Source organism: Polypterus senegalus, chromosome 12 (assembly GCF_016835505.1).
Source record: "Polypterus senegalus isolate Bchr_013 chromosome 12, ASM1683550v1, whole genome shotgun sequence".
NCBI lineage: Eukaryota > Metazoa > Chordata > Cladistia > Polypteriformes > Polypteridae > Polypterus > Polypterus senegalus.
This window is the reverse complement of record NC_053165.1, coordinates 154,766,379-154,792,936: the sequence shown is the minus strand read 5'-3', so window position 1 is coordinate 154,792,936 and position 26,558 is coordinate 154,766,379. Positions and strand designations below refer to the sequence as shown.

General features: G+C 44.1%; 1 protein-coding gene across 1 annotated transcript in view; it reads right to left on the bottom strand.

Annotated features, from left to right (window-relative positions):
- LOC120539968 (intercellular adhesion molecule 1-like) overlaps positions 1-26,558 on the bottom strand; it is a 115,496-nt gene that overhangs the window by 50,347 nt on the left and 38,591 nt on the right. Inside the window, exon 7 of the mRNA XM_039770375.1 lies at positions 1,157-1,225. Coding sequence (XP_039626309.1) covers positions 1,157-1,225 — 69 coding nt within the window. The remainder of the gene's footprint in view (positions 1-1,156; positions 1,226-26,558) is intronic.

Below are 26,558 nucleotides of genomic sequence, written 5' to 3'. Positions count from 1 at the left end.
ATATGCCATCTGCAGTGAGATGTTCTTGCAGGTCTTTGGAGGTGATCTGTGGGTTGTCTGTCACCATTCTCACAATCCTGCCAGTGCATATGCCGCTCCTGTGTTTTACTTTGCCTGCCAGACCTGCTGGTTTAACAGCAACTGTGCCTGTGGCCTTCCATTTCCTGATTCCATTCCTTACAGTTGAGACTGACAGTTTAAACCTCTCAGATAGGTTTGTGTCGCCTTCCCCTAAACCATGAGACTGAACTATCTTTGTTTTCAGATCTTTTGAGAGTTGCTTTGAGGATCCAATGCTGTCTGTCACTCTTCAGAGGAGAGTCAAAGGGAAGGAAGCACAACTTGCAATTGACCACCTTAAATACTTTTTACCACTCATGATTGGACACTCCTGTCTATGAAGGCTTAACGTTCTCATCCAACCAAGTAATCAGCATTGAGCAGCGACAGGCATTCAAATCAGCAAAGGGGACCCACATTTGTGCACAGCCAGTTTTTCACATTTGATTTCATTTCGTACAACTAAATACTGCGTCACTAAAAATCTTTCTTTGGAAAACACCCCAGTACTCCGATGTTCCTAGGAAATGAAAGACATACCACTGTTATCTTTTTTGTTGAAAGGAGAGTCAATTATTATGCAGGCTGAGAGGGGTTCACAGACTTTTTCATATGACTGTACAGGGTGGTCCAGATCTAATTATGCAGATCCAGATCGTCTGGATGACTTTGATTTAGGGGACGATTCCAGTTCTGCGTGAAGACAATTCTTCATGTCATCAGTTCGCACACTTCTCGATGGTCCGAGATTTTTCAGGTGATTTTCTATGTAATAAACTTAATAAGTTATAGCGTAATGAAAATTGCATAATTAGTTCTGGGCCACCCTATATAATCCTATAAACTGTATTATTCTATTTCTTAAAACGAATGAGATTCAGATCAGAAACGAGAGGAGACAAGGAGCTCAAGCACGTCAAACCTGAAAGTACAGACAGTTATGGCAGAGCCTTTGACTGAACAAAAGGCTTTAAGATGTTTCAGGTAAAGTGAAGACTATTCTCAGAGTAACAGACGCTGCTTGGATTTGGTTAGGATAAATGCATTAGGATGTGGTGGGAATGTCACAGTGCTCCTCTGGGGTCAGACAGCTTACCTATCATCATTATGGTGGTTTCATCTGTAGATATACTCTGTGCGGTGCTGGGACTCGTCACTGAAGAACCTGCAGGGAGGAACACAGTTTGAGATGTAAAGCCAAACAGGAAGTACTCTGCATATTTGTATGTCCTGTAGAGGAGCCTGCATGTTCAAGGGTTGAAGTTTTGTTTTAGATTTAATCACGTTTACTTAAGCAAGTATGAAGCCTGTCTTCTCAGCTACGTCAAATAACAGACGGACATAAAAACACGTAGAGAAGAAACAGATTGAAAGATACACAAACATTATGAAGCAATGCCGTCATCTGAAAAAACAGAACTTTGCCCATGGCTTCGAACAATTCTGACAGTAAATTCTGAGCTACAACAGTTTCACTCTGCACTTCTACCATTTTAATTATATTTGATATCCCTTAATAAAAAACATTTAGCACTATGAAAAAAAGGGAATTTCTGGAGTGGTTTGTGTAGGCCTTTTAAACAACTAACCTTTTTGATTTTTGTGAAGGAGTTTTTCTGCACCTAATGGACCAGCTGAGAAGATTTCCAGTATCTTCACCATTGTCCTCTGTTTTGAGGATGGTGTAATATTATGATAAAAATATGAGCTTAAAAAAGTAACACTTTCAGAAACCAACTGTTGTACTTAATACAGGTTAGTAGTGGTGTAGATAAAAATCACAGAAGCTGACTGGTCAGTTAGCCTGGGGGAATACAGGTGGGGCGAAACAGAAGGCCATTCACAGGACAGCATAGCCAGGAAAGGAAAGGAATTTATGGCATCCCTTCCAACTCCAGGAGGAGAAGCTTTGGATAAAATGGGGGTGTTGAATCTGCGTGAGCTATGACATTGTGAACTACAGGCGTGCAAAGGACCATTAGAACTGGATAAATTAGAACATTAGAACAATCCAGACAGGAACAGGCCATTTAACCCAACAAAGCTCGCCAGTCCAATCCACTTTAATTTTCCAAAATAACATCACGTGGGTAGGGTGGCACGGTGGCGCAGTGGTAGCACTGCTTCCTTGCAGTAAGGAGACCTGGGTTTGTTTCCCAGATCTTCCCTGCGTGGAGTTTGTATGTTCTCCCCGTGTCTGCGTGGGTTTCCTCCCACAGTCCAAAGACATGCGGGTTAGGTGCATTGCCGATCCTAAATTGTCCCTAGTGTGTGCTTGGTATATGGATGTGTGTGTGTGCCCTGCCCGGGGTTTGTTTCCTGCCTTGCGCCCTGGCTCCAGCAGACCCCCGTCACCCTGTAGTTAGGATATAGTGGGTTGGATAATGGATGGATGGATGGACATCAAATGGAGTTTTGAAGGTCCCTAAAGTTCTACCGTCTACCATACTACTTGGTCACTTATTCCATGCGTCTGTGGTTCAGCCTAACAAATCCTATTCTCTGAGTTGCGCCAAAATAACATCAACTTGAGTTCTGCAGGTCCCTAAAGTCCTCCTGTCCACCACACTACTTGGTCACATATGCCAAGTGTCTGTGGTTCTCTATGTAAAGAAAAACTTCATAATGTTTGTCAGGAAATTACCCTTATGTTTTCAACTGTGTTTCCGTGTTCTTGTTGAACTTCTCTAATTTCCTTATTAATTATTATTATGGCGGCACTGTGGCGCTGCTGCCTCGCAGTTAGGAGACCCGGGTTCGCTTCCCCGGTCCTCCCTGCGTGGAGTTTGCATGTTCTCCCGTGTCTGCGTGTTTCCTCCCACAATCCAAAGACATGCAGGTTAGGTGGATTGGCGATTCTAAATTGGCCCTAGTGTGTGCTTGGTGTGTGGGTGTGTATGTGTGTGTCCTGCGGTGGGTTGGCACCCTGCCCAGGATTGGTTCCTGCCTCGTGCCCTGTGTTGGCTGGGATTGGCTCCGGCAGACCCCCGTGACCCTATTCGGATTCAGCGGGTTGGAAAATGGATGGATGGATTATTAATAAGAATTTTCAACACTTCAATCATGTCTCCTCTTAATCGTCTTTTGCTTAAATTGTAAAGGCTCAGCTCTTTTAATCTTTCCTCATAACTCATCCCCTGTAGCCCTGAATCAGCCTTGTTGTTCTTCTCTGGACTTTCTTTAGTGCTGTTATGTCCTTTTTGTAGCCTGGAGACCAAAACTGCCCACAGGACTCCAGACGAGGCCTCACCAGTGTGTTATAAAGCCTGAGCAGAACCTCCTGTGACTTGTAGTCCACACACCTGGGGCCTCATGTATAACGCCGTGCGTAGAACTCACACTATAACATAGCATAAGCACAAAAGCCGAAATGTGCTTACGCACAGAAAAATCCAGATGCAGGAATCTGAGCGTACTCCAACTTCCACATTCTTCCGCTACATAAATCCCGATCAGCGTGAAAACTAACGCTCATGCACGCGCTTTATGTAACGCCCCAAATCCTCCCAGAATTACGCCTATTTGAATATGCAAATCAATATAAATCGCCCTTAAGCGCAGCCTTCTGTGAAAAGACAATGGGAAAAGCACGGGAAAAATATAAGAATTTCAGCGAATACCAAGTGGAGGCAAAGGAAAAACATACTATTTGTTCAAATAAACCGTGGTATAATCAACAAAATGAAGTTGATCGAGTGACATAGCGTGTTGGAGAAACTTGAAAGCTCACATTCACAAAATCGCACAGTGCCGGAAATAAAAAGAAGTCACATATCAAAGTCGCCGTGAAAAGAAGAGTTGTAAGCCCACTGTCTGAGTGTCATATGAAAGTTTATTAGGGTACAGAGAAAAAAGGCACACGGTGGGGAAAAAGCACAAAATGTCAACTTCAATCTCGACATTTCCACTTTAATCACGTAGTTTATTTTGTCATTAAGTAGAACATCATAAACTTCATCTTAAAATCGTTTAATTAACCAGTTTCTCAAATCACATCGTAATTAAAGTAGCACGTTAAATGCTTTGTTTTGTATTTGATCTTCTATGTGCTCTATGTGTGTGAATCACTACTTGCTTCTTAAACCGGCTCTTCCTCCAACTGGACACAGAATCCATTACATTTGTGATATTACAGCTCTCTGAATAACTAAAATACTGAGATGTATACGTGATATCATTTTCATGATGATAGGAGTTAAAGCACGTTATTAAACATGGTTTCACTTCGATGAAATAATTTATTGCAGCAGTACTCAGGGGCGGCTCTAGGCTCGTGGTGGCACTGGGCAGAGGAAGAATCGGTGGCTCCTTCGCCCGCCAAAGTCATGCACGGCGGATGGCCACGTATGTTGCAGACACTGCATAGCTCATGTGCTCATGACACAAGCATTTAACTTTTGCTGAAATTTGTCGCTGCGTTTTTAGCTGTGTTGTTATTTTCTCTTTCTGTTTTATATTCAATATATATTGGCGTAGCCGTCACTGCAGTCCTTGCTTTTCTTTCCCCAAGTAACCAATCGCCACACAATCAGCTCTGTAATAGACGTTAAGCCATCTGTAAGCTTAGCGCCGATTCTTCAAAACGTTTAAGGAACATTGAAATATCTTCGTAGTACATGTTTAATTATTCTATCCTTCACGACACTCCCAGTGAAGAATATAGATTATTTAAATGAAGTTAAAGTTTTATCTGTATAATTTAATAAACATATTTTGCTGCATTTCACCTTAAAAATGATATCGTCATCATATGTAAATACGGCTTTATAAAGTGGCTCAGGTTGTGCGATATTATAACTGTAGTGCAAGTTTACAGTGAGGTGATTGTACTTATAAGTACAAACAGTTCTACAAGGAGCAATTGATTGAGTGCATTTAAAGTTCTTGGGATGAAACTGTTTCTGAACCGCGAGGTCCGTACAGGAAAGGCTTTGAAACGTTTTGCAGTGGCTGAGACAGCGTGTGCTTAATGCTGTATACCGATAATTCTCTTTCTGATCAGCTGCTGCTGTGATTCACACTCAGATACAGTGATATAAATACTCCGAGTGGTGCAGTGAGAGAAATATGGAAAAAGATGATCCGCTGTGGCAACTCCTAACGGGAGGAGCTGAAAGAAGAAGAAGAAGAAGAAGAAGAAGGTGCAGTGAGAGTAACAACGCTAAAGCAGTTATGGTATTTGGAATACTATGGCTGTTCCCTGGACCATTATATTGTTACGAGTTAATTACAATCAGATGCATTACACTAATAAACAATATGCGGTTAGTTTCGGTGTATTTATAAAGCCGCGTCATGAAAATAAAGAATAATCACACAAGAACAGTAGCACTGCTTTGACGCTGGGTGCCGCCAGTTTGCAAAACCGAGTGGAGAACTTGCGTACGACAAGGCATGAGGTACCGTGGAAAAGTGGGTGGCTTTACGCCAAGTGTAGGTTTTATACATCGCGATTTGAACGTGGAAAAGTTCTTACGCAACATTTCTGTACGTACGCACCGTTTATACATGAGGCCCCAGGGCACTATATAACCTGACATTCTGCTAGCCTTCTTATTTAGGTCTCCAAAGACATGCTCTCTTTCTCTGTCTCTGACATTTTTCCAACCATGAGTTTCAGGTGAATAAGAAGGTCAAGCTTGCTGGGCTGAATGGCCTGCTCATGTCATAATTGTTGTAATGTGCTAATGTTCATCCATCCAACCATCCATTCATCTATCTTCTCTTTCCATACAAAGTCTCAAGAGATTCATCTGTGGCAACACTGATTGCCTGACAGCAGAGGGATATTTGGAATAACCATCCTTCCATTATCCAACCCGCTATATCCTAACTACAGGGTCACAGTGGTCTTCTGGAGCCAATCCCAGCCAGCACAGGGCACAAGGCAGGAACAAACCCCGGGCAGGGCGCCAGCCCACCGCAGGGTACACACACACAGCACACACTAGGGACAATTTAGGATCACAAATGCACCTAACCTGCGGGACTGTGGGAGGAAACCCACGCAGACACGGGGAGAACATGCAAACTTCACTCCGGAAGGACCCAGGAATTGAACCCAGGTCTCCTAACTGTGAGGCAGCAGCGCTACTCACTGCACCACCGTGCCGCCCAATATTTGGAATAACCAAATAAAAAGAATTATGCTCCAGCACTAGAGTGTTCATTTAACCACAAGTCACTTCATTATCGGTGTATGACCTACTTTTTCAAAATGTGCAGATAACAGTTGCTTTGTGACACTTCCTGTTTCTCTCGTCAGCTCTAATAGCACAATCCTCTCAAGTCATCTTACAGGAGTTGTTGGCCCCAAGCTAGAAATGTTCAGGCTTAATGGTAACAGTCAAGTCAAGTTGGGGAGCAGGCACTGGTACAGAGTGTTGTCGCACCCACTAGACGACAAAACAACTCGGTCCCTCTGCAAATGAACCTCTATTTGACGCAGCCAGGTGTTGCGTGGGCGACCCCTTGGCCTGTGCCAGCCACTTGGGTCCCCAACAATGAGGATCTTACCAGCCAAACACGCAACATGGCTGTAGTGCTGTAACTGATGCCCCCTCACAATGCAGGTCATGTGCCTCATTCGGGACTCCATGAGCAACACAAAGTCAAACCAGCGGTACCCAAGGATTCTCAGAAGAGACACAGATGAAGGAGTCCAGTCTTCGTCTCAGGTCACTGGATAGTGTCCATGTCTCACATACAGGAAGCACCAGGACTTTATAGACTTGGACCTTCGTCCTTTTGCAGATATCATGAGCGCCACACACCCCGTTCCAGCGACCTCAATGATTGCTTTTAATTCCTGGTACTCACTCACACAAGGCAGCATCCAGCTCTGAAGACAGGTACATCTTTTCAGGTGGACTTTGCATCACAAGCTCAAAATACCAATCAGTTGACTACTCTCCATCCATCCATTTTCTAACCCGCTGAATCCAAATACAGGGTCACGGGGGTCTGCTGGAGCCAATCCCAGCCAACACAGGGCACAAGGCAGGAACCAATCCTGGGCAGGGTGCCAACCCACCGCAGGACACACACAAACACACCAAGGCCAATTTAGAATCGCCAATCCACCTAACCTGCATGTCTTTGGATTGTGGGAGGAAACCCACGCAGACACGCGGAGAACATGCAAACTCCACGCAGGGAGGACCCGGGAAGCGAACCCGGGTCTCCTAACTGCGAGGCAGCAGCGCTACCACTGCGCCACCGTGCCGCCCCCATCCATTATCCAACCCGCTAAATCCTAACTACAGGGTCATGGGGGGGGGGGTCTGCTGTAGCCAATCCAGCCAACACAGGGTGCAAGGCAGGAAACAAACCCTGGGCAGGGTGCCAACCCACTGCAGCCAATCCAAACAGCCCCAGTTGTTTCATAAATGTTATTAATTAAGTTCTTGAATGGCCAGTGTTACTTTTTTCCCCATTATTAGGGTGGAGTGGTGGCTCTGAGGCTAAGGGTCTGTGCTGGTATCCCGAAGGTTGCTGGTTCGAATCCCTGTCACTGCCAAAGGAGATCCTACTCTGCTGGCCCTTGAGCAAGACCCTTAACCTGCAATTGCTACAGGGGCTGCTGTACAATGGCTGACCATGCGCTCTGGCCTCAAAAGGGTATGCGAAAACTAACAAACTCCTAATACAAGAAATTATATGAGGTGAAATAAAGAACAAAAAAAAAATTGTTTCTGCTTTGCACTTTCATAGCAAGATTAGACGTCCGATTCTTTTTATCTACTTTATATTCTTGACATTCTTTTAAATGAAGGTTTGCTGATGTCACCCAGTGTTTGTGTTATGCTGGCTGCTATAGACGACACTGTGGTGAGCTTATGTGCCTTTATCTAAAAAGTAACTGCGGTGGTCTACGTGTGTGTGATTGTCTGTCTGTCTCGGTCAGTGGAGGCTGGTGGTCTTTCACACAGGGGAAGTATATTTTAGGCCTACATCATAAAATTAGTCAATTATTTCACCATGTTATTAATTTGGTCTGTGACCCTGTCATGCCAACTGGGAGTTTTTTTTTCAGAGACCTGACCAGTTTCCTCTCAATGGCCGTTGCTTAAATGGTTTCGGCCGATTGTGTTGCAGCTGTACGACTTGACTCGAGTCAAGCAGGAGAAGCTCCTCTCTACACCTGCTGATGTTGCTTCAATTGTTGTCACCAAAGACAATAGCTTGTATAGCTAATCCGTTGCACTATCCAACTCCATGTCTTTCTAAGAAACACCTAAAAAAAATCACACAGCTTACCCCTGGCTGGCTAATGACCCCCTAGCCGGACCTTACTTTGAATTAAATCAACAAACTTTACTAAAGTGAACCAAGGAAGAAACTCAAGAATGCTATATGTGTTTCATTTATAGTAGGATATGTAAAATTGTAACATAGTGGGCTATAATACTAGCAAATAACAGACTAACAAGCTGCAGCTTCACTTGTCAAAAATCCACATGGGACTGAACTTGAAATACTTTGATGCCAAAACGTTGTCAATCAAAAACAGGTCCAGCCCCCTGTGACATTTCCTCCAATTATCACATAGCAGCCCAGCATCCCAACCTGCCCACAGCCCCTTTTAGTCCCTGGAAATGATGTTTTTGAAGCATTGTTCTAATAGACATCTAGCTTTGCTGCACTGAAAGCAAAACATATTCTGAAGTTAAGCTGCACTTCAATGGGTTTTAATGGATCGTGGCTGCCGCAGAAAAATGTATGAGAAAAAAAAATCACGTTAGACGACCTGCAAGAAATTATTGCTGATTTAAAATGAACTATCCATGAATTTGAACACGTTCTAGCCTGCTCTTTGTGATAGTAATGTATATACAACAGTACATTGTCCCAGACGGCTGGGGACTATACCTAGCCGGGACGCCTGGACGGTCCATGAGAGGGACAATACCTTCCCTGGGCCACGAGAAGGCAGCCGCCCTGGTCTGCTTGGGGGCCACTAGAACAGAGCTGGGAAGCTCATCCCTATGGGAGGACGTGGCCACCACCAGGGGGCACCCAGATGGTTATGGAACCCTGGATGGCAGCACCCTGGAAGTGCTGCCGGAAGAAATCCCAGGGGCACCTGGAGTGCTTCCGGGTGCTCATCTGACACTTCCGCCACACCAGGAAGTGCCGTCGGACGGAGCACCTGGAGCCCATCTGCGGTATTATAAAGGGCCCCTCCAGTCCAGTAGATGAGCCGGAGTTGGGAGGAAGGAGACGGAGCTAATAGAGAGATAGAGAGAGAGAGAGAGAGAGAGAGAGAGAGAGAGAGAGAGAGAGAGATAGAGAGAGAGATAGAGATAGAGAGAGAGAGATAGAGATAGAGAGAGATAGAGAGAGAGATAGATAGAGATAGAGAGAGATAGAGAGAGAGAGAGAGAGAGAGAGAGAGAGAGAGAGAGAGAGAGAGAGATAGAGAGAGATAGAGATAGAGAGAGAGAGATAGAGATAGAGATAGAGAGAGAGAGATAGAGAAAGAGAGAGCGAGACAGAGAGAAAAGAGAAAGAGACTGTTGGAGAATAAGGCGTTGTGGTGCTGTGGATTAATAAAGGAGTGTGTTTTGGACATTCTGGTGTCTGTCTGTGTGTCCGGCTATCTTTCCACAACATATTTGACACATTTTTTTTGTGACATTTAAGAGGAGGCGGAGCTTCCCTTGTAGTCTTAGACGCTATGTGACTTGTAGCTATGCCAGCAGTGTACTGACTATACTTGGAGGATTCCACCAGGTGGCAGTGTGAGACAAATCACGGTGAGAAAACAACTTCTGGCTTCACTCTGTTGCAAGTTGAGGGAGGAAAGATAAAAATTCTTTGCATTCTGATGCAAACTGCAACAACGACACAGGAGATGTCAGTCAGTCATTATCCAACCCGCTACAGGTGCTGGTTATAAAATTAGAATATCATGACAAAGTTGATTTATTTCAGTAATTTCATTCAAAAAGTGAAACTTGTATATTAGATTCATTCATTACACACAGACTGATGTATTTCAAATGTTTATTTCTTTTAATTTTGATGATTATAACTGACAACTAATGAAAGTCCCAAATTCAGTATCTCGAAAATTAGAATATTGTGAAAAGGTTCAATATTGAAGACACCTGGTGCCACACTCTAATCAGCTAATTAACTCAAAACACCTGCAAAAGCCTTTAAATGGTCTCTCAGTCTAGTTCTGTAGGCTACACAATCATGGGGAAGACTGCTGACTTGACAGTTGTCCAAAAGATGACCATTGACACCTTGCACAAGGAGGGCAAGACACAAAAGGTCATTGCTAAAGAGGCTGGCTGTTCACAGAGCTCTGTGTCCAAGCACATTAATAGAGAGGCGAAGGGAAGGACAAGATGTGGTAGAAAAAGTGTACAAGCAATAGGGATAACCGCACCCTGGAGAGGATTGTGAAACAAAACTGTGGGGGAGATTCACAAAGAGTGGACTGCAGCTGGAGTCAGTGCTTCAAGAACCACCACACACAGACGTATGCAAGACATGGGTTTCAGCTGTCGCCTTCCTTGTGTCAAGCCACTCTTGAACAAGAGACAGCGTCAGAAGCTCTCGCTGGCTAAAGACAAAGGACTGGACTGCTGCTGAGTGGTCCAAAGTTATGTTCTCTGATGAAAGTAAATTTTGCATTTCCTTTGGAAATCAAGGTCCCAGAGTCTGGAGGAAGAGAGGAGAGGCACAGAATCCACGTTGCTTGAGGTCCAGTGTAAAGTTTCCACAGTCAGTGATGGTTTGGGGTGCCATGTCATCTGCTGGTGTTGGTCCATTGTGTTTTCTGAGGTCCAAGGTCAACGCAGCCGTCTACCAGGAAGTTTTAGAGCACTTCATGCTTCCTGCTGCTGACGAACTTTATGGAGATGCAGATTTCATTTTCCAACAGGACCTGGCACCTGCACAAAGTGCCAAAGCTACCAGTACCTGGTTTAAGGACCATGGTATCCCTGTTCTTGATTGGCCAGCAAACTCGCCTGACTTAACCCCATAGAAAATCTATGGGGTATTGTGAAGAGGAAGATGCAATACGCCAGACCCAACAATTCAGAAGAGCTGAAGGCCACTATCAGAGCAACATGGGCTCTCATAACACCTGAGCAGTGCCACAGACTGATCGACTCCATGCCACGCCACATTGCTGCAGTAATCCAGGCCAAAGGAGCCCCAACTAAATATTGAGTGCTGTACATGCTCATACTTTTCATGTTCATACCTTTCAGTTGGCCAACATTTCTAAAAATCCTTTTTTTGCATTGGTCTTAATTGATATTCTAATTTTCTGAGATACTGAATTTTGGACTTTCATTAGTTGTCAGTTATAATCATCAAAATTAAAAGAAATAAACATTTGAAATACATCAGTCTGTCTGTAATGAATGAATCTAATATACAAGTTTCACTTTTTGAATGGAATTACTGAAATAAATCAACTTTGATATGATATTCTAATTTTATGACCAGCACCTGTATATCCTAACACAGGGTCACGGTGATCTGCTGGAGCCAATCCCAGCCAACACAGGGCACAAGCCAGGAACAAACCCCAGGCAGGGCACACACACACCACACACTAGGGACAATTATGGGTTGCCAATGCCCCTAAACCGGAGCACCCGGAGGAAACCCACACAAACATGGGGAGAACATGCAAACCCAGGACTCCTTATTGTAAGGTAATAATAATATGTAATAATGTCTCCTTTATTTGTCAGTCAGTCATTGTCCAACCCTCTATACCCTAACACAGGGTCTGCTGGAGCCAATCCCAGCCAACACAGGGCACAAGGCAGGGTACACACACACAGGACAATCGCCGACACACCTAACCAGCATGTCTTTGGACTGTGAGAGGAAACCCACACAGACACGGGGAGAACATGCAAACTCCACGCAGGGAGGACCTGGGAAGCGAACCCGAGTCTCCTTACTGCAAGGCTGCAGTGCTGCCACTGCGCCACCGTGCCACCCTCACAGGAGGTGTGTGAACTTTTAATATACGAAGGGGACTATGAGATGCATGTATTCCCTATGTAAGAAATGGATGACGAAAAGCATCACCAATACTTTCGTATGTCAGTATTTAACTTTAATGATTTACTTCACCACAACAAACCATTCCTCAAACATCAAAGCTCACACATCGATCCCATTGGACGTGCTTGCCATCACACTGCATTATCTTGCAAAGGCCAAATCACCTCTTCTTTTCTCAGACACTTTCCCCTTTGCAGGGACGTATCTGTCTCGAATTTTTTGTTTCCACATCCACTTTCAAAGAACTGGCTATTTGACACCAGCTGCTCTGACAGGCATGTCTGTCACTATGGAGATGTTGATAGTTCACAACGATGCGGACGTCACCCATCAATCTGAACACACTGCGCCCCCAAATTTCTGCTGGTACTGCAACTCGTGCACTTGTCATGTTACAATTTCTGACGGACATGCTCAGAGGATGCGCTAGAAGAGAACGCCTGGTAGCCATGATGTGTGTGATAAACCTAGAAGTAAATTTTCGCCTAATACAGAGTTTGCTTTATTTTGTAAGCGTATTTCAGTAGCTTGTCGTGAAATGCCATGTCGGCTGTGTGGGGGCGGGACTGGTTTTGAAGAGGAGCCGCTGGCAGCTTGGGGAAGGGTTTGGAAGTGGACGAATAGGAACCGAGAAATGCCGTGACGGCTGCGTGTGGGCGGGACCAGTTTTGCAGTGGAAGCAGGACGAACCAGAAGAGAAATATCTATAAGAGATTACTTCTATTTACTATGTACTTTATTTATGTTCTTATAAACTGCTCAAAAAAATTAAAGGAAGACTTTGAAAAGACATCAGATCTCAATGGGAAAAAGAAATCCTCCTGGATATCTATACTGATATAGACTGGGTAATGTGTTAGGAACGAAAGGATGCCACATCGTTTGATGGAAATGAAAATGATCAACCTACAGAGCCCTGAATTCAAAGACGCCCCAAAAATCAGAGTGAAAAATGATGTGGCAGGCTAGTCCATTTTGCCAAAATTTAATTGCAGCAACTCCAAATTGTACGCAGCACTTTGTATGGCCCCTGTGTTCTTGTATACATGCCTGACAACATCGGTGCATGCTTCTAATGAGATGACAGATGGTGTTGTGGGGATCTCCTCCCAGATCTGGACCAGGGCATCACTGAGCTCCTGGACAGTCTGAGGTGCAACCTGGTGGCATTGGATGGACCAAAACATAATGTCCCAGAGGTGTTCTATTGGATTTAGGTCAGGAAAGTGTGGTGGCCAGTCAATGGTATCAATTCCTTCATCCTCCAGGAACTGCCTGCATACTCTCACCACATGAGGCCAGGAATTGTCGTGCACCAGGAGCCACTGTACCAGCATAGGGTCTGACAATGGGTCCAAGGATTTCATCCTGATACCTAATGGCAGCCAAGGTGCCTTTGTCAAGCCTGTAGCGGTCTGTGTGACCCTCCATGGATATGCCTCCCCAGACAATCATTAACCCACCACCAAACTGCTCATGCTGAATGATGTTACAGGCAGCATAATGTTCTCCATGGCTTCTCCAGACCCTTTCACTTCTGTCACGTGCTCAGGGTGAACCTGCTCTCATCTGTAAAAAGCACAGGGCACCAGTGGTGCATCTGCCAATTCTGGTATTCTATGGCGAATGCCAATCGAGCTGCATGCTGCTGGGCAGTGAGCTCAGGGCCCATTAGAGGACATGGGGCCCTTGGGTCACCCTCATGAAGTCTTTCTGGTTGTTTGGTCAGAGACATTCACACCAGTGGCCTGCTGGAGGTCATTTTGTAGGGCTCTGGCAGTGCTCATCCTGTTCCTCCTTGCCCAAAGGAGCAGATACTGGTCCTGCTGATGGGTTATGGACCTTCTATGGCCCTCTCCAGCTCTCCTAGAGTAACTGCTCCTAGAATCTCCTCCATGCCCTTGAGACTGTGCAGGGAGACACAGCAAACCTTCTGGCAATGACACGTATTGATGTGCCATCCTGGAGAAGTTGGACTACCTGTGCAACCTCTGTAGGGTCCAGGTATCGCCTCATGCTACCAGTAGTGACACTGACTGTAGCCAAATGCAAAACTAGTGAAGAAACAGTCAGAAAAGATGAGGAGGGAAAATGTCAGTGGCCTCCACCTGTTAAACCATTCCTGTTTTGGGGGTCATCTCATTGTTGCCCCTCTAGTGCATCTGTTGTTAATTTCATTAACACCACAGCAGCTGAAACTGATTAACAACCCCCTCTGCTACTTAACTGACCAGATTAATATCCCAGAAGTTTCATTGACTTTATGCTATACTCGGATTAAAAAGTGTTCCTTTAATTCTTTTCAGCAGTATATTTTATTTCTATTTATGTTATTTGCTTGTTTCCTTTTATTCTATTATTGTAAAGCACTTTGGCCACAGCATTCCTATGTTGTTTTAAATGTGCTATATAAATAAATTGGCATTGACATTATAGACAATGCACTTCAAAAAAAAGCCTTATAGGACTTTCTCTAGTGATGGTTATCTTATCTCTGCATTTTATTAGTTCATTGTTCTCTTCCTTCAGGGTTAATTCTCTCAGGTGTATTCATTTTGCTAATATATGAACAAAAAGTTTGTTAAGATGAAAGATTAAAAATCACTTTGCTGTCCCAATATAAGCGAGAGTATTTTTCAGTTTCTTTGTTACACCTCGCCTGATGAAGGGGCCTTAGCTGCCTTGAAAGCTTCCATTTGTAATCTACTTAGTTAGCCAATAAAAGGTGTCATTTCATCTATGGCCAACACTGTACACAACACTCTGCTCCTTTTTTATTATGTAAAGGTTACATAAGTGTTGCTGTGGCGAGGTTTGGAATGCATTATGGGTGTTTCCATTATTTCATATGGGAAAAATAGTCTTGACTTACAACCAGCTTGAGTTACAACCAGCCCTCGCGAACGAATTGAGTTCGTAAGTCAAGGGTCCACTGTAAGTCAAATCTACTACTAATTAAGTACCTTAGAGAAGGATCCGTGTAATTATGAAATAAGGTCCATTTTGGTTTTAATTGACTGCATTAGGTCACTGGTACTTAGGTCACTGGGTCACTGCTTTTTGCAGATGATGTTGTCCTGTTTGCTTCATCAGGCCGTGATCTTCAGCTCTCTCTGGATCGGTTCACAGCTGAGTGTGAAGCGGCTGGGATGGGAATCAGCACCTCCAAATCCGAGACCATGGTCCTCAGCCAGAAAAGGGTGGAGTGCCCTCTCAGGGTTGGGAGTGAGATTCTGCCCTAAGTGAAGGAGTTCAAGTATCTTGTCAAGTATCTTGTCTTGGTCTTGTTCATAAGTGCAGGAAGAATGGAGCGTGAGATCGACAGGCGGATCGGTGCTACGTCGGCAGTGATGCGGGCTCTGCATCGGTCTGTCGTGGTGAAAAAGGAGCTGAGCCATAAGGCAAAGCTCTTAATTTACCGATCGATCTACGTTCCTACCCTCACCTATGGTCATGAGCTATGGGTAGTGACCGAAAGAACGAGATCGCGAATACAAGCGGCTGAAATGAGTTTCCTCCGCAGGGTGTCTGGGCTTTCCCTTAAAGATAGGATGAGAAGCTCAGTCATCCGGGAGGGGCTCAGAGTAGAGCCGCTGCTCCTCCGCATCGAGAGGAGTCAGATGAGGTGGCTCGGGCATTTGATCAGAATGCCTCCTGGATGCCTCCCTGGTGAGGTGTTCTGGGCACGTCCAACCGGGAGGAGGCCCCGGGGAAGACCCAGGACACACTGGAGGGACTATGTCTTCCGGCTGGCCTGGGAACACCTCAGGATTACCCCGGAAGAGCTGGAAGAAGTGGTCAAGAGAGGGAAGTCTGGGCATCTCTACTCAAGCAATCTCTACCCCGCGACCCGACCTCGGATAAGCAGAAGACGATGGATGGATGGATGACTACATTAGCACAAGTAGTGCTAAATGTGTTGCTCTTAGATGAGACGGCTTCCATAGTGGAGTGCAATAACAACAATAATCTGACCCTGAACGTCAACAAGACAAAGAAGATTCCTGCTGATTTCAGGAAGAACCACATGACCTTCCTCTCTCTATCAATGACTCCAATCTGGAGTCTCTCACAAGAGTGGAAAAAACAAGTGGGTGCTCCTGGACCAAGCACACCTCCTCACTTGGCAACAGAGGCACTTCCTGCAGCATGTGAGGAGACCTAAACTTCTTCCTCCCAAACTCAGTGGGGCACCATAATGTTTGAGACACAGCCATGTTTAGGACTTTGTCACATATCCCCTACATGCAATGACTGCTTGAAGTCTGCAATTCATTGACATCATCGGGTGCCGAGGATCTTCTCTGGTGCTGCTCTGTCAAGCCTCTCATGCAGCCATCTTCAGCTCCTGCTTGTTTTGGGGGCTTTTTCCTTTAAGTTTTCTCTTCAGCATATGGAAGGACCGCTTAATAGCATGAGTGGCTTGGCCATGCCAAAATTTTCCATTTTTTTTTTAGCTTTGATAAACTCATGTGCTGACTCGGCAGTATGTTTGGATCCATTATCTTGTTGGAAGATGAAGTGCCATCCGATGTGTTTGGAGGCGTTGACTGGAACTTGAGCAGATCGGATGTTTCTACACACCTCAGAATTCATTGTGCCGCTGCCGTCAGCAGTTCCATCATCAATGAACAGAAGTGTGCCAGGACCTGAGGCAGCCATACTGTACATGCTCAAGCCATAACACCTCCAGCACCGCCATGTTTGACACATGAGGCTTTAGATCTGGGGCAGTTCCTTCTTGTCTGCACACTTTACTCTGCCACCACTCTGATGAGGTTCATCTTTTGTCTCTGCTGTCCACAAGACCTTTTTCCCAGAATTCTACAGGCTCTTACAAGTCCTTTTTCACAAACTGTAATCTGGCCATCCTGTTTTTGTGGCGTTCATCTTGCACTGTGTCCTGTTCATGAAGTCTTCTGCTGCACGTCCACATCGGCCCCCTGATGACTGCTATTGATCTGTCAGACAGGCGTTTGGGGCTTTTCTTGACCATAGTGAGGATTCTTCTGTCGTCAGCAGTGGAGGTCATTCTTGGTCCACCAGTCCCTTTGCGTTTACTGAACCCACCAGTGCCTTCTTTCTTCTTCATGATATTCGAGACAGTTGACTGAGGTCATCCTAAGGTGTCTCTGATGGTTTGATTCTTGTTTCTCAGCCTCATGATGGCTTCTTTGACTTTCACTGGCACAGCTTCTTGTCCTCATGTTGAACAATGGCAACTGCAGACCCCAAAGGGTAGAAGAAACCCGAGGAATCGTATGAAACCCACCTGAAAAATTGCAAACACCTGTGACACCAAACATTACGGTGCCCTGAAATGAGAGGACCATGTAGTAGTAGAAGTGCTGTAATAGTTATATAGTGTGTGACCGAAACATACGTAAATCCCCTTAAATGAAAGTCTGCAATATGCACTTTAATCATAATGTCTGAATTGTGTGATCTGGAATTTTAAACTGTGGAACAGAGGGGCAAATCAAGGAAATAATGTGCCTCAATCCCAAACATTATGGAGGGCACAGCAGAACACAAGATCTTTCACTAGAAGTGGTCGTTTTCTTCAGATGCGTATTATTGCGGTCCTCCTTTTAAGCAGCACAGTCCTTTTCCATTTAATAACCGTCACCGTACCACTAGATGTTCAAACGTAGATTTCTCAGGTTTGCACTGTTGCTAGGCAACGTGAGCACCAAATATACCAGTTTGGTTTCCTGAGTTGCCTTTTGCTGTAACGTCAGGTGGTTGGGCAACGACAAGTGCTTTGTGTCTGAGATCAAATCGTCAGAACTGAAAACCTCATTTTTATCAAACGAAAACAGAAATGACTCAGAGTAGTTGGCCCACAGCTTTCAGGGTCCCAGATTTAAATCCTGGCTCATTGTCTGTGTGGAGTTTGCACATCTCCAAGTAATTGGATGTTCCTCCCTTATCACCAAATCTCCAACAACAATATGCCTTTATAATGCGTTCACGGTGACTGCGGTTGCTTCTTTTTAATCCTTAGCCAAGTCAGAAGTTTTCTTTCTTTGTAGTAATTCTAATATTTATTTTTAAATTGTCAAAGAGGTTCATAATGGCCTCCTGAGTCCCGTGAACCTCCAAATCTGAGGGATGAGTGAAATGAGACATCTGCTTATCTTCTATGCATTGGGAATGGGTCATTAGAACATCTCCTTAGTAGATGTCCAAAGGCACTTAGAGAAGGCTGGTACTGTTGGCACCATGACCAGGTACCGAAGGTGGTTACCAACAGTGTGTCCAGGGCAGACACCTCCATCCATTGATGAAGATGATCTCCTCCGTCAGGGAGCGATGCTGGGGCCACAGCTCTTTATTAATATCCATAAATGATCTGGCAGAGCTGGTTAAGTTTGCAGATGATACCAAAAGAGGCGGAAGGGCAGCTAATGAAGACAGACAGGAGCGACTAGACTAACCCTGAGACTAAGAGGTATGAGCAGTGAGGAGGAGATTAAAGGAGTTGAAACTTTTCAGTTCAGGCAAATGGAGATTAAGACTGGGAATGACTCAAGTGTTTTAAAATTATGAAGGGAATTAGTACGGTTGATCCTTAAGATAAACATGGGGACACAGTTGGACATTTGTTATCATACAAATGTTAGAAGGTTTTCTCCATGCCAAAAAAAAAAGCCATAGACACATGGAATAAATGACCAGGTAGTGGTGTGGAGAGTAGGACTTCTACATCTCGACTTGATGTAAATTTGAATAATCTCGTTCAGGGGTGCACAACTCCAATCCTGGAGGGCCGCAGTGGCTGCAGGTTTTCATTCGTACCCTTTTCTTAATCAGTGACCTGTTTTTGCTGCTAATTAACTTCTTTTGAATTCATTTTATTTGACTTGCTCTTGAAGACTGAGACCCCTCAATTGTTTCTTTCTCCTTAATTAGCAGCCAAACAATAGTGAGATACAAAATGAGCCAAAACAGGACCACCAAACTGTAACCATCATACAATATCTGAAAATTAAGAAAGGTGAAGGTCTCAGGAATGCCGATCTGCTCTTAGAAAAGAGAAAATCCACAATTTCGGAAATGTCTGCTATTGCACAATGAGAGCAGCAACAAGACATGGAATTAAAAAACGGGTTTAATTAACGATAAGACTCAGAGCCTAATTAAGCAGCTGGTTGGAGTAAAATTGGTTGGAGTCTGAAGCCCTGACTTAGTCGGTCTTCTGCTGGCTCCCTCACTTCACATTTCACTTCTGTTTGGGTGCCATTTAAGGAAAGGAATGAAGCAATTCAGAGGAACGATGAAGAAATTCAGAGAAACATTTCTTAAAAACCAAGTCAATTAAAATGAATTCAAAAGAAGTTAATTAGCAGCAAAAACGGGTCACTAATTAAGAAAAGGGTTAGAATGAAAACCTGCAGCCACTGCGGCCCTCCAGGACTTGAGTTGAGCACCCCTGATCTAGTTGAACAGGGTGGATGAGCTTGTTGGGCTTACCGGCCCATACTCGTCACCATTTTTCCAAAGTTGTAATGGTTATCAAGGCAGGAGAGAACACCACTCTCAACCAAAATCCAGGGACTGGATTCCTCTCCACAGCTTCTGACTAGCAGATCATAGCAGACCTGTAGAAGCAGTGAAAATCTGCAGAGCAGATCACACAAACAGCTCTCCTATCAGTCATGGTCATCTTGTCAGAGGCCATCAAACAGTTGATCACACTGTGAACTCAAGGTACTCTGGGAAGAACACATGGAAGGGGAAAACGAAAGAAAGAAAGAAAGAAAGAAAGAAAGAAAGAAAGAAAGAAAGAAAGAAAGAACCAGAAGCTCTTGGAGAAGTTCTAGATCACAGGGTGAATGACTTTCTGTGAGCTGACTTAAGTGTCAAGGCTTTACAGGGAATGGTCACTCTACATTTTGCCTGAAGATAATGGGGGCTGCAAAGAGGAAGGCCATAAGAGTTGTGACAGAAGCCATGGAGAAAGCCACCAAGTGGCTATGAATCAAGCGAGTTGATCTGTGGGATGCAAGCTGGGAGGTGATCAACCCCACGTTGGTCACCTGGGCAAGGATGTATGATGTTTAAAGACTTAAGGACCCCAGGAACATTTAAGGTGGATCTTAAAACCTGAACATATATTTATTTATTTATTCTTTGTGCCTTTGTAAATAGGCAAATTGGGAAAAATAAACTGCTATCTATCTATCTATCTATCTATCTATCTATCTATCTATCTATCTATCTATCTATCTATCTATCTATCTATCTATCTATCTATCACAGAGTGCATTTCCTATCTGCCTTTCATATATATATATATATATCAGTTTTATATTGCCTTTCATATCTATCATATAGTGCCAAGGCGGAGTGGTGGCTCTGAGCCTAGGGATCTGCACTGACAATCGGAAGGTTGCCAGTTCAAATCCCATAAATGCCAAGGGAGACTTTGCTCTGTTGGGCCGTTGAGCAAAGCTTTTAACCTACAATTGCTGAGCACTATGAGTAGTGAGAAAAGTGCTATATAAATGCAAAGAATTATTATTATTATTAAGCCTGTATCTGTTATACTGTTCCTTTAATATCTATCAGTTTTATAGTGCCTTTCATATCTATATCTTAGCTCTATAGTGCCTTTTATATCTTTCATATAGTGACTTTCCTATTATATTGCACCTTTCATATCCATCTCGATTCTATAGTGCATTTCATATCTATCAGTTATATAGTGCCAGTGACGGTTCCAGAACAAATTTACCTGGGGGGCCAGGGTGGGGTCAGTGTTTTTTCATAGGGGCACAGAACATCACCGTAAGTACTTAATTAAAATTTTATCTCTTCAGCACAGGGGCCATAACAGAGGCCAGGGCCAGTTCTACGGGGGCACTGGCCTTGTTGGCCCCCATCTAAAACCGCCTATGTATAGTGCCATTCATATCTATCTATCAGTGTGTGTTAGATAAGCTGGAAGTTCTAAAGGTGTATGTGTAATGTGAGCGTCCACTGTGATGGGCTGGTACTGACCAGCCATATGTCTGCTGTTACGAGACTGGACTCCGGGGCCTCAAAACCCTGACCCTGAAAGCAGGATGATGTGTCTGAAATCTGATGAGCTCTGTAAAGCTGCTACTATGTGTGGATTCACCAGCTCCGGCTCTTGACTCTTACTACAGTCACGCTCTGAAGTTATCCAACGTGTCTCTTTATGGAGAGTAGATTCAGGAAGATGACTAACCAGAGAGATTGCAAAACTGTGCGAAACAGAATAACTTTGACCCCTTATATCCCACTAGGTCAGGGGTCACCCTGGAGAACCACCGTGGCTGCAGGTTTTCATTCTAACCCTTTTCTTAATGAGTGACCTGTTTTTGCTGGTAATTCACTTCTTATGAACTAATTTTAATTGACTTGTTCTTGAAGACGCAGACCCCTTAGTTGTTTCTTTCTCCTTAATTAGCATCCAAACAATAATGAGATACAAAATGAGCCAAAACAACTGGTGTCCATCATACAATATCTGAAAATAAAGAAAGATGAAGGCCTCAGGAATGTTGATCTGCTCAGGACCCCAAAACATTTGAACACAACTGCTCTTAGAAAAGAGAAAATCAATAATTTCAGAAATGTCTGCTATTGCACAATGAGAGCAGCAACAATTCGTGGAATTAAAGAACGAGTTTAATGAACGACAAGACTCAGCGCCTAATTAAGCAACTGGCTGGAGTTTGAGGCCCTGACTTAGTTGGTCTTCTCTTGGCTCCCTCGCTTCACATTGCATTTCTGTTTGGGTGCCATTTGAGTAGAGAAATGAAGCAATTCAGAGGAACGATGAAGAAATTCAGGGGAACAAATCTTTAAAAAGCAATTGAATTAAAATGAATTCACAGCACAAACAGGGCACTCATTTTAAAAAAAGGGTTAGAATGAAGACCTGCAGCCAAGGTGGTCCTCCAGGACCGGACTTGGCGACCCCTTACGTTAGGTGGTGAACCTTTTGGGTCGGTTGATTTGGCCTTCACAACTTCAAGTCCTTCTGATTATTATTTTCACTGCAGTCACCTGTTGGTTTACTCTTTTATCATTATGGTGTCATTTCCTATGCTGAATATGGTCACAAAATGGCCTAGAAATTAAGATTTGTTTCAGGCCTAGAAGACCAAACATTGGCAGGGGGATCCCCAAAAAACTCAACATCTTACCTAATTAGGCAAGTATATCATATGTGTGACATTTCCTCGCATTTGCCTGCCATGTTGTATTTGAAGCAATTCAACACCCCCAGTTTTTATTTTTACTACACGCATTAATGTTCATTTTTAATTGATTTTTTTGTTTAGATCAGACACAAAGTGAGGTCAATGTTGACTTTCTGTTCAAACAGTACCAAGAAAACCCCGAACAGAGCAGAATGGGATGGTGTGGTGTCACAGATTGTCACAAAAACTCTCTTAATGATGGACTGCAAGCTCAGCGAGATCCCCCAGAGAAGAGCGTGGGTGGGTGTGTGTTGCTGTATTGTTGGAGGAGGACTACTCCGGTAAGTCAATATAAAAATGTCCTTGTCAGCCCAATTACAAGGTCCCATTATGAGTTTACGTGATTTGCTCACCCGGGGTGCGTCTGGCTGCCAGAAGGCCAAAGCATGCAGTCAGTCCCCTTTGACATCTTTGGTGGGACTGCTAGTCTCCAGCATGTGACCTTCAAGATCATCTTCTAAGATCTCAGTGATCAGCACTGGTCACAGGCAGTCAGAAAATAGGAAGTGTGAAAGAAAGAAGGGCTCTTCTTCTGGGAAACCACACGGGCACCTCCTTTTCACACCAGCCCTGGTGAAGCCACTGGGTGTGTTTATTAAATTGTGGTTTATGCAGTCACTTTTACCTTCCTCCTCCTCGGCGAGTGTGCTATGCATGTTCATGAGTTGCCCAAACAAATATTTCATTTTATTGCTCAATTAGAAGGTTTATTTCCCTTTTTATTTTCTGTATGCTATTGTACGTGGCTGGCACATGCAGTGGATCTTCACATAAAACTTGCTAAATTTTCTCTTTGCTAATTTTCAGCTCTCCGTAGTTCGGCTCCTTAACCCAGCCACAGGGGATGCACAAACCAGTGTGTTTCTTCCTGCCGGTCCTAAGCCCGGATAAATGGGGAGGGTTACGTCAGGAAGGGCATCTGGTGTCAAATTTTGCCAAATCAATATGCGGACAATGATGATCCGCTGTGGCGGCCCGTAACGGGACCAGTCGAAAGAAGAAGGAGAAGAAGAAGTAGTTCGGCTCTTTGCTCGGCCTACATGTTGCCAGATTGTATTATCGTGGTAATCCCTCTTCTTCACCTTGCTGACTGTTTCTACAGATACATCAACTTACCAGGTTCGTTACCAGGTAGGCCTACTCTCACACCTTAATCTGAACACCCTAACCACAAACGTGTAGTATGAACGACACATACACCACTCCCTAACACTCTACCCACACAAGTGCTGTATAAATGATGCACCACTCTCTAGCACTTAAACACACTCTTTGCTTCAGCGCAAATAATGTACAATGTCTCAGATATATCTCATCCATCCATTATCCAACTCGCTATATTCTAACCACAGGGTCACGGGGGTCCGCTGGAGCCAATCTCGGCCAACACAGGGCGCAAGGCAGGAAACCAACCCCAGGCAGGTTGCCAGCCCACTGCAGGGCACACACACCCACACACCAATTACACAGACCTAAATATTACTTTTGGCCTCCAAGAATGGACTGCTGCCCCGTGGGACATCCTGAGACTTCACGGGATCTCCTCTGTTTATATAAAGACAGTAAGACAAAAAACAACATTGGAAAACCTTAAAGTGAGACATCTTAAATGTATTCCTTATCAGGATGTCTTTTGGGATAAGGTTTTCCTTTTTGCATTTCGTTAAGAAGAAGATATCACTGTCCAGGTGTGCCAGTTTCTTCCACCGGGTCTTCAGTTCAATGCACTAGCAGTGCATTTTGGTGGCTTGTATGTCTGTAGTGCCAGGGTGTTGTACTCAGGTAGCCATTATGAATGTAGGGAGAAGTCAAGCAAAATGCCCCTTTTTACTGGTGTCCCAATGTTATTTCTTGTCCTGGTGTGTATTTAAACACAGGGAACGCCAGTTTCTGTATCACATCTCGCCTGAAGAAGGGCCCTGAGTTGCCTCGAAAGCCTGCATATTGTAATCTTTTTAGTTAGCCAATAAAAGGGGTCATTTTGCTTGACTTCTCACTACATTCATACTGGCTAACACGGTACAACATCCTAATAACAGCATTTAGAGATTTGATATCACATTTTTGAAATTTGATATGATAGCTTAAGGGCGGCACGGTGGCGCAGTGGGTAGCGCTGCTGCCTTGCAGTTAGGAGATCCGGGTTCACTTCCCAGGTCCTCCCTGCGTGGAGTCTGCATGTTCTCCCTGTGTCTGCGTGCGTTTTCTCCCACAGTCCAAAGACATGCAGGTTCGGTGGATTGGCGTTTCTAAATTGGGCTTGGTGTGTTTGTGTGTGTCCTGCAGTGGGTTGGCACCCTGCCCGGGATTGGTTCGTGCCCTGTGTTGGCTGGGATTGGCTCCAGCAGACCCCTGTGACCCTGTGTTCAGATTCAGGGGTTGGTAGATGGATGGATGATAGCTTAAATACTAATATATATGCACTCTCACTTCATATTTTGTCGTTTTGATATCATGTTTATGAAATTTGATATCAGGCTTAAAAAAATTTGATAGCGAGCTTTTGAAATTTAAATTTAATATCTAGTTTTTCAAGTTTTTAAAAATGGGTATCAATATTGTAATGTTTGATATCAGGTTTTTAAATTTGATAGAGCTTTTGAAACCTGATATCACACTTATACAATCTGACATTGCACTTTTGAAATTGGATATCAAGTTTTCTTTTTTTTTACTCGAAATTTCACAAGAGCTTTAATGCTAATACAGTGGGAATGGAAAGTATTCAGACCCCCTTCAATTTTTCACTCTTTTTGTTATATTGCAGCCATTTGCTAAAATCATTTAAATTAATTTTTTTATTCATTAATGTACACACAGCACCCCATATTGACAGCCAAAAGAATTTTTGAAATTGTTGCAGATTTATTAAAAAAGAAAAACTGAAATCTCACATGGTCCTAAGTATTCAGACCCTTTGCTGTGACACTCGTATATTTAACTCCGGTGCTTTCCATTTCTTCTGATCATCCTTGAGATCACCTTCATTTGAGTCCAGCTGTGTTTGATTCTACTGATTGGACTTGATTAGGAAAGCCACACACCTGTCTGTCTATATAAGACCTTACAGCTCACAATGCATGTCAGAGCAAATGAGAATCATGAGGTCAAAGGAACTGCCTGAAGAGCTCAGAGACAGAATTGTGGCAAGGCACAGATCTGGCCAAGGTTACAAAAAAAATTCTGCTGCACTTAAGGTTCCCAAGAGCACAGTGGCCTCCATAATCCTTAAATGGAAGACGTTTGGGACGACCAGATGGCCGTCCGGCCAAGCTGAGCTACCGGGGGAGAAGAGCCTTGGTGAGAGAGGTAAAGAAGAACCCAAAGATCACTTTGGCTGAGCTCCAGAGATGCAGTCAGGAGATGGGAGAAAGTTGTAGAAAGTCAACCATCACTGCAGCCCTCCACCAGTCAGGGCTTTATGGCAGAGTGGCCTGTTGGAAGCCTCTCCTCAGTGCAAGACACATGACAGCCCGCATGGAGTTTGCTAAAAGACACCTGAAGGACTCTGAGATGGTGAGAAATAAGATTCTCTGGTCTGATGAGACCAAGATAGAACTTTTGGCCTTAATTCTAAGCGGTATGTGTGGAGACAACCAGGCACTGCTCATCACTTGTCCAATACAGTCCCCACAGTGAAGCATGGCGGTGGCAGCATCATGCTGTGGGGTGTTTTTCAGCTGCAGGGACAGGACGACTGGTTGCAATCGAGGTAAAGATGAATGCGGCCAAGTACAGGGATATCCTGGACAAAAACCTTCTCCAGAGTGCTAAGGACCTCAGACTGGCCGAAGGTTTACCTTCCAACAAGACAATGACCCTAAGCACACAGCTAAAATAATGGAGTGGCTTCACAACAACTCTGTGACTGTTCTTGAATGGCCCAGTCAGAGCCCTGACTTAAACCCAATTGAGCATCTCTGGAGAGACCTAAAAATGGCTGTCCACCAACGTTTACCATCCAACCTGACAGAACTGGAGAGGATCTGCAAGGAGGAATGGCAGAGGATCCCCAAATCCAGGTGTGAAAAACTTGTTGCATCTTTCCCAAGAAGACTCGTGACTGTATTAGCTCAAAAGGGGCTTCTACTAAATACTGAGCAAAGGGTCTGAATACTTAGGACCATGTGGTATTTCAGTTTTTCTTTTTAATAAATCTGCAACAATTTTAAAAATTCTTTTTTTTTGTCTGTCAATATGGGGTGCTGTGTGTAC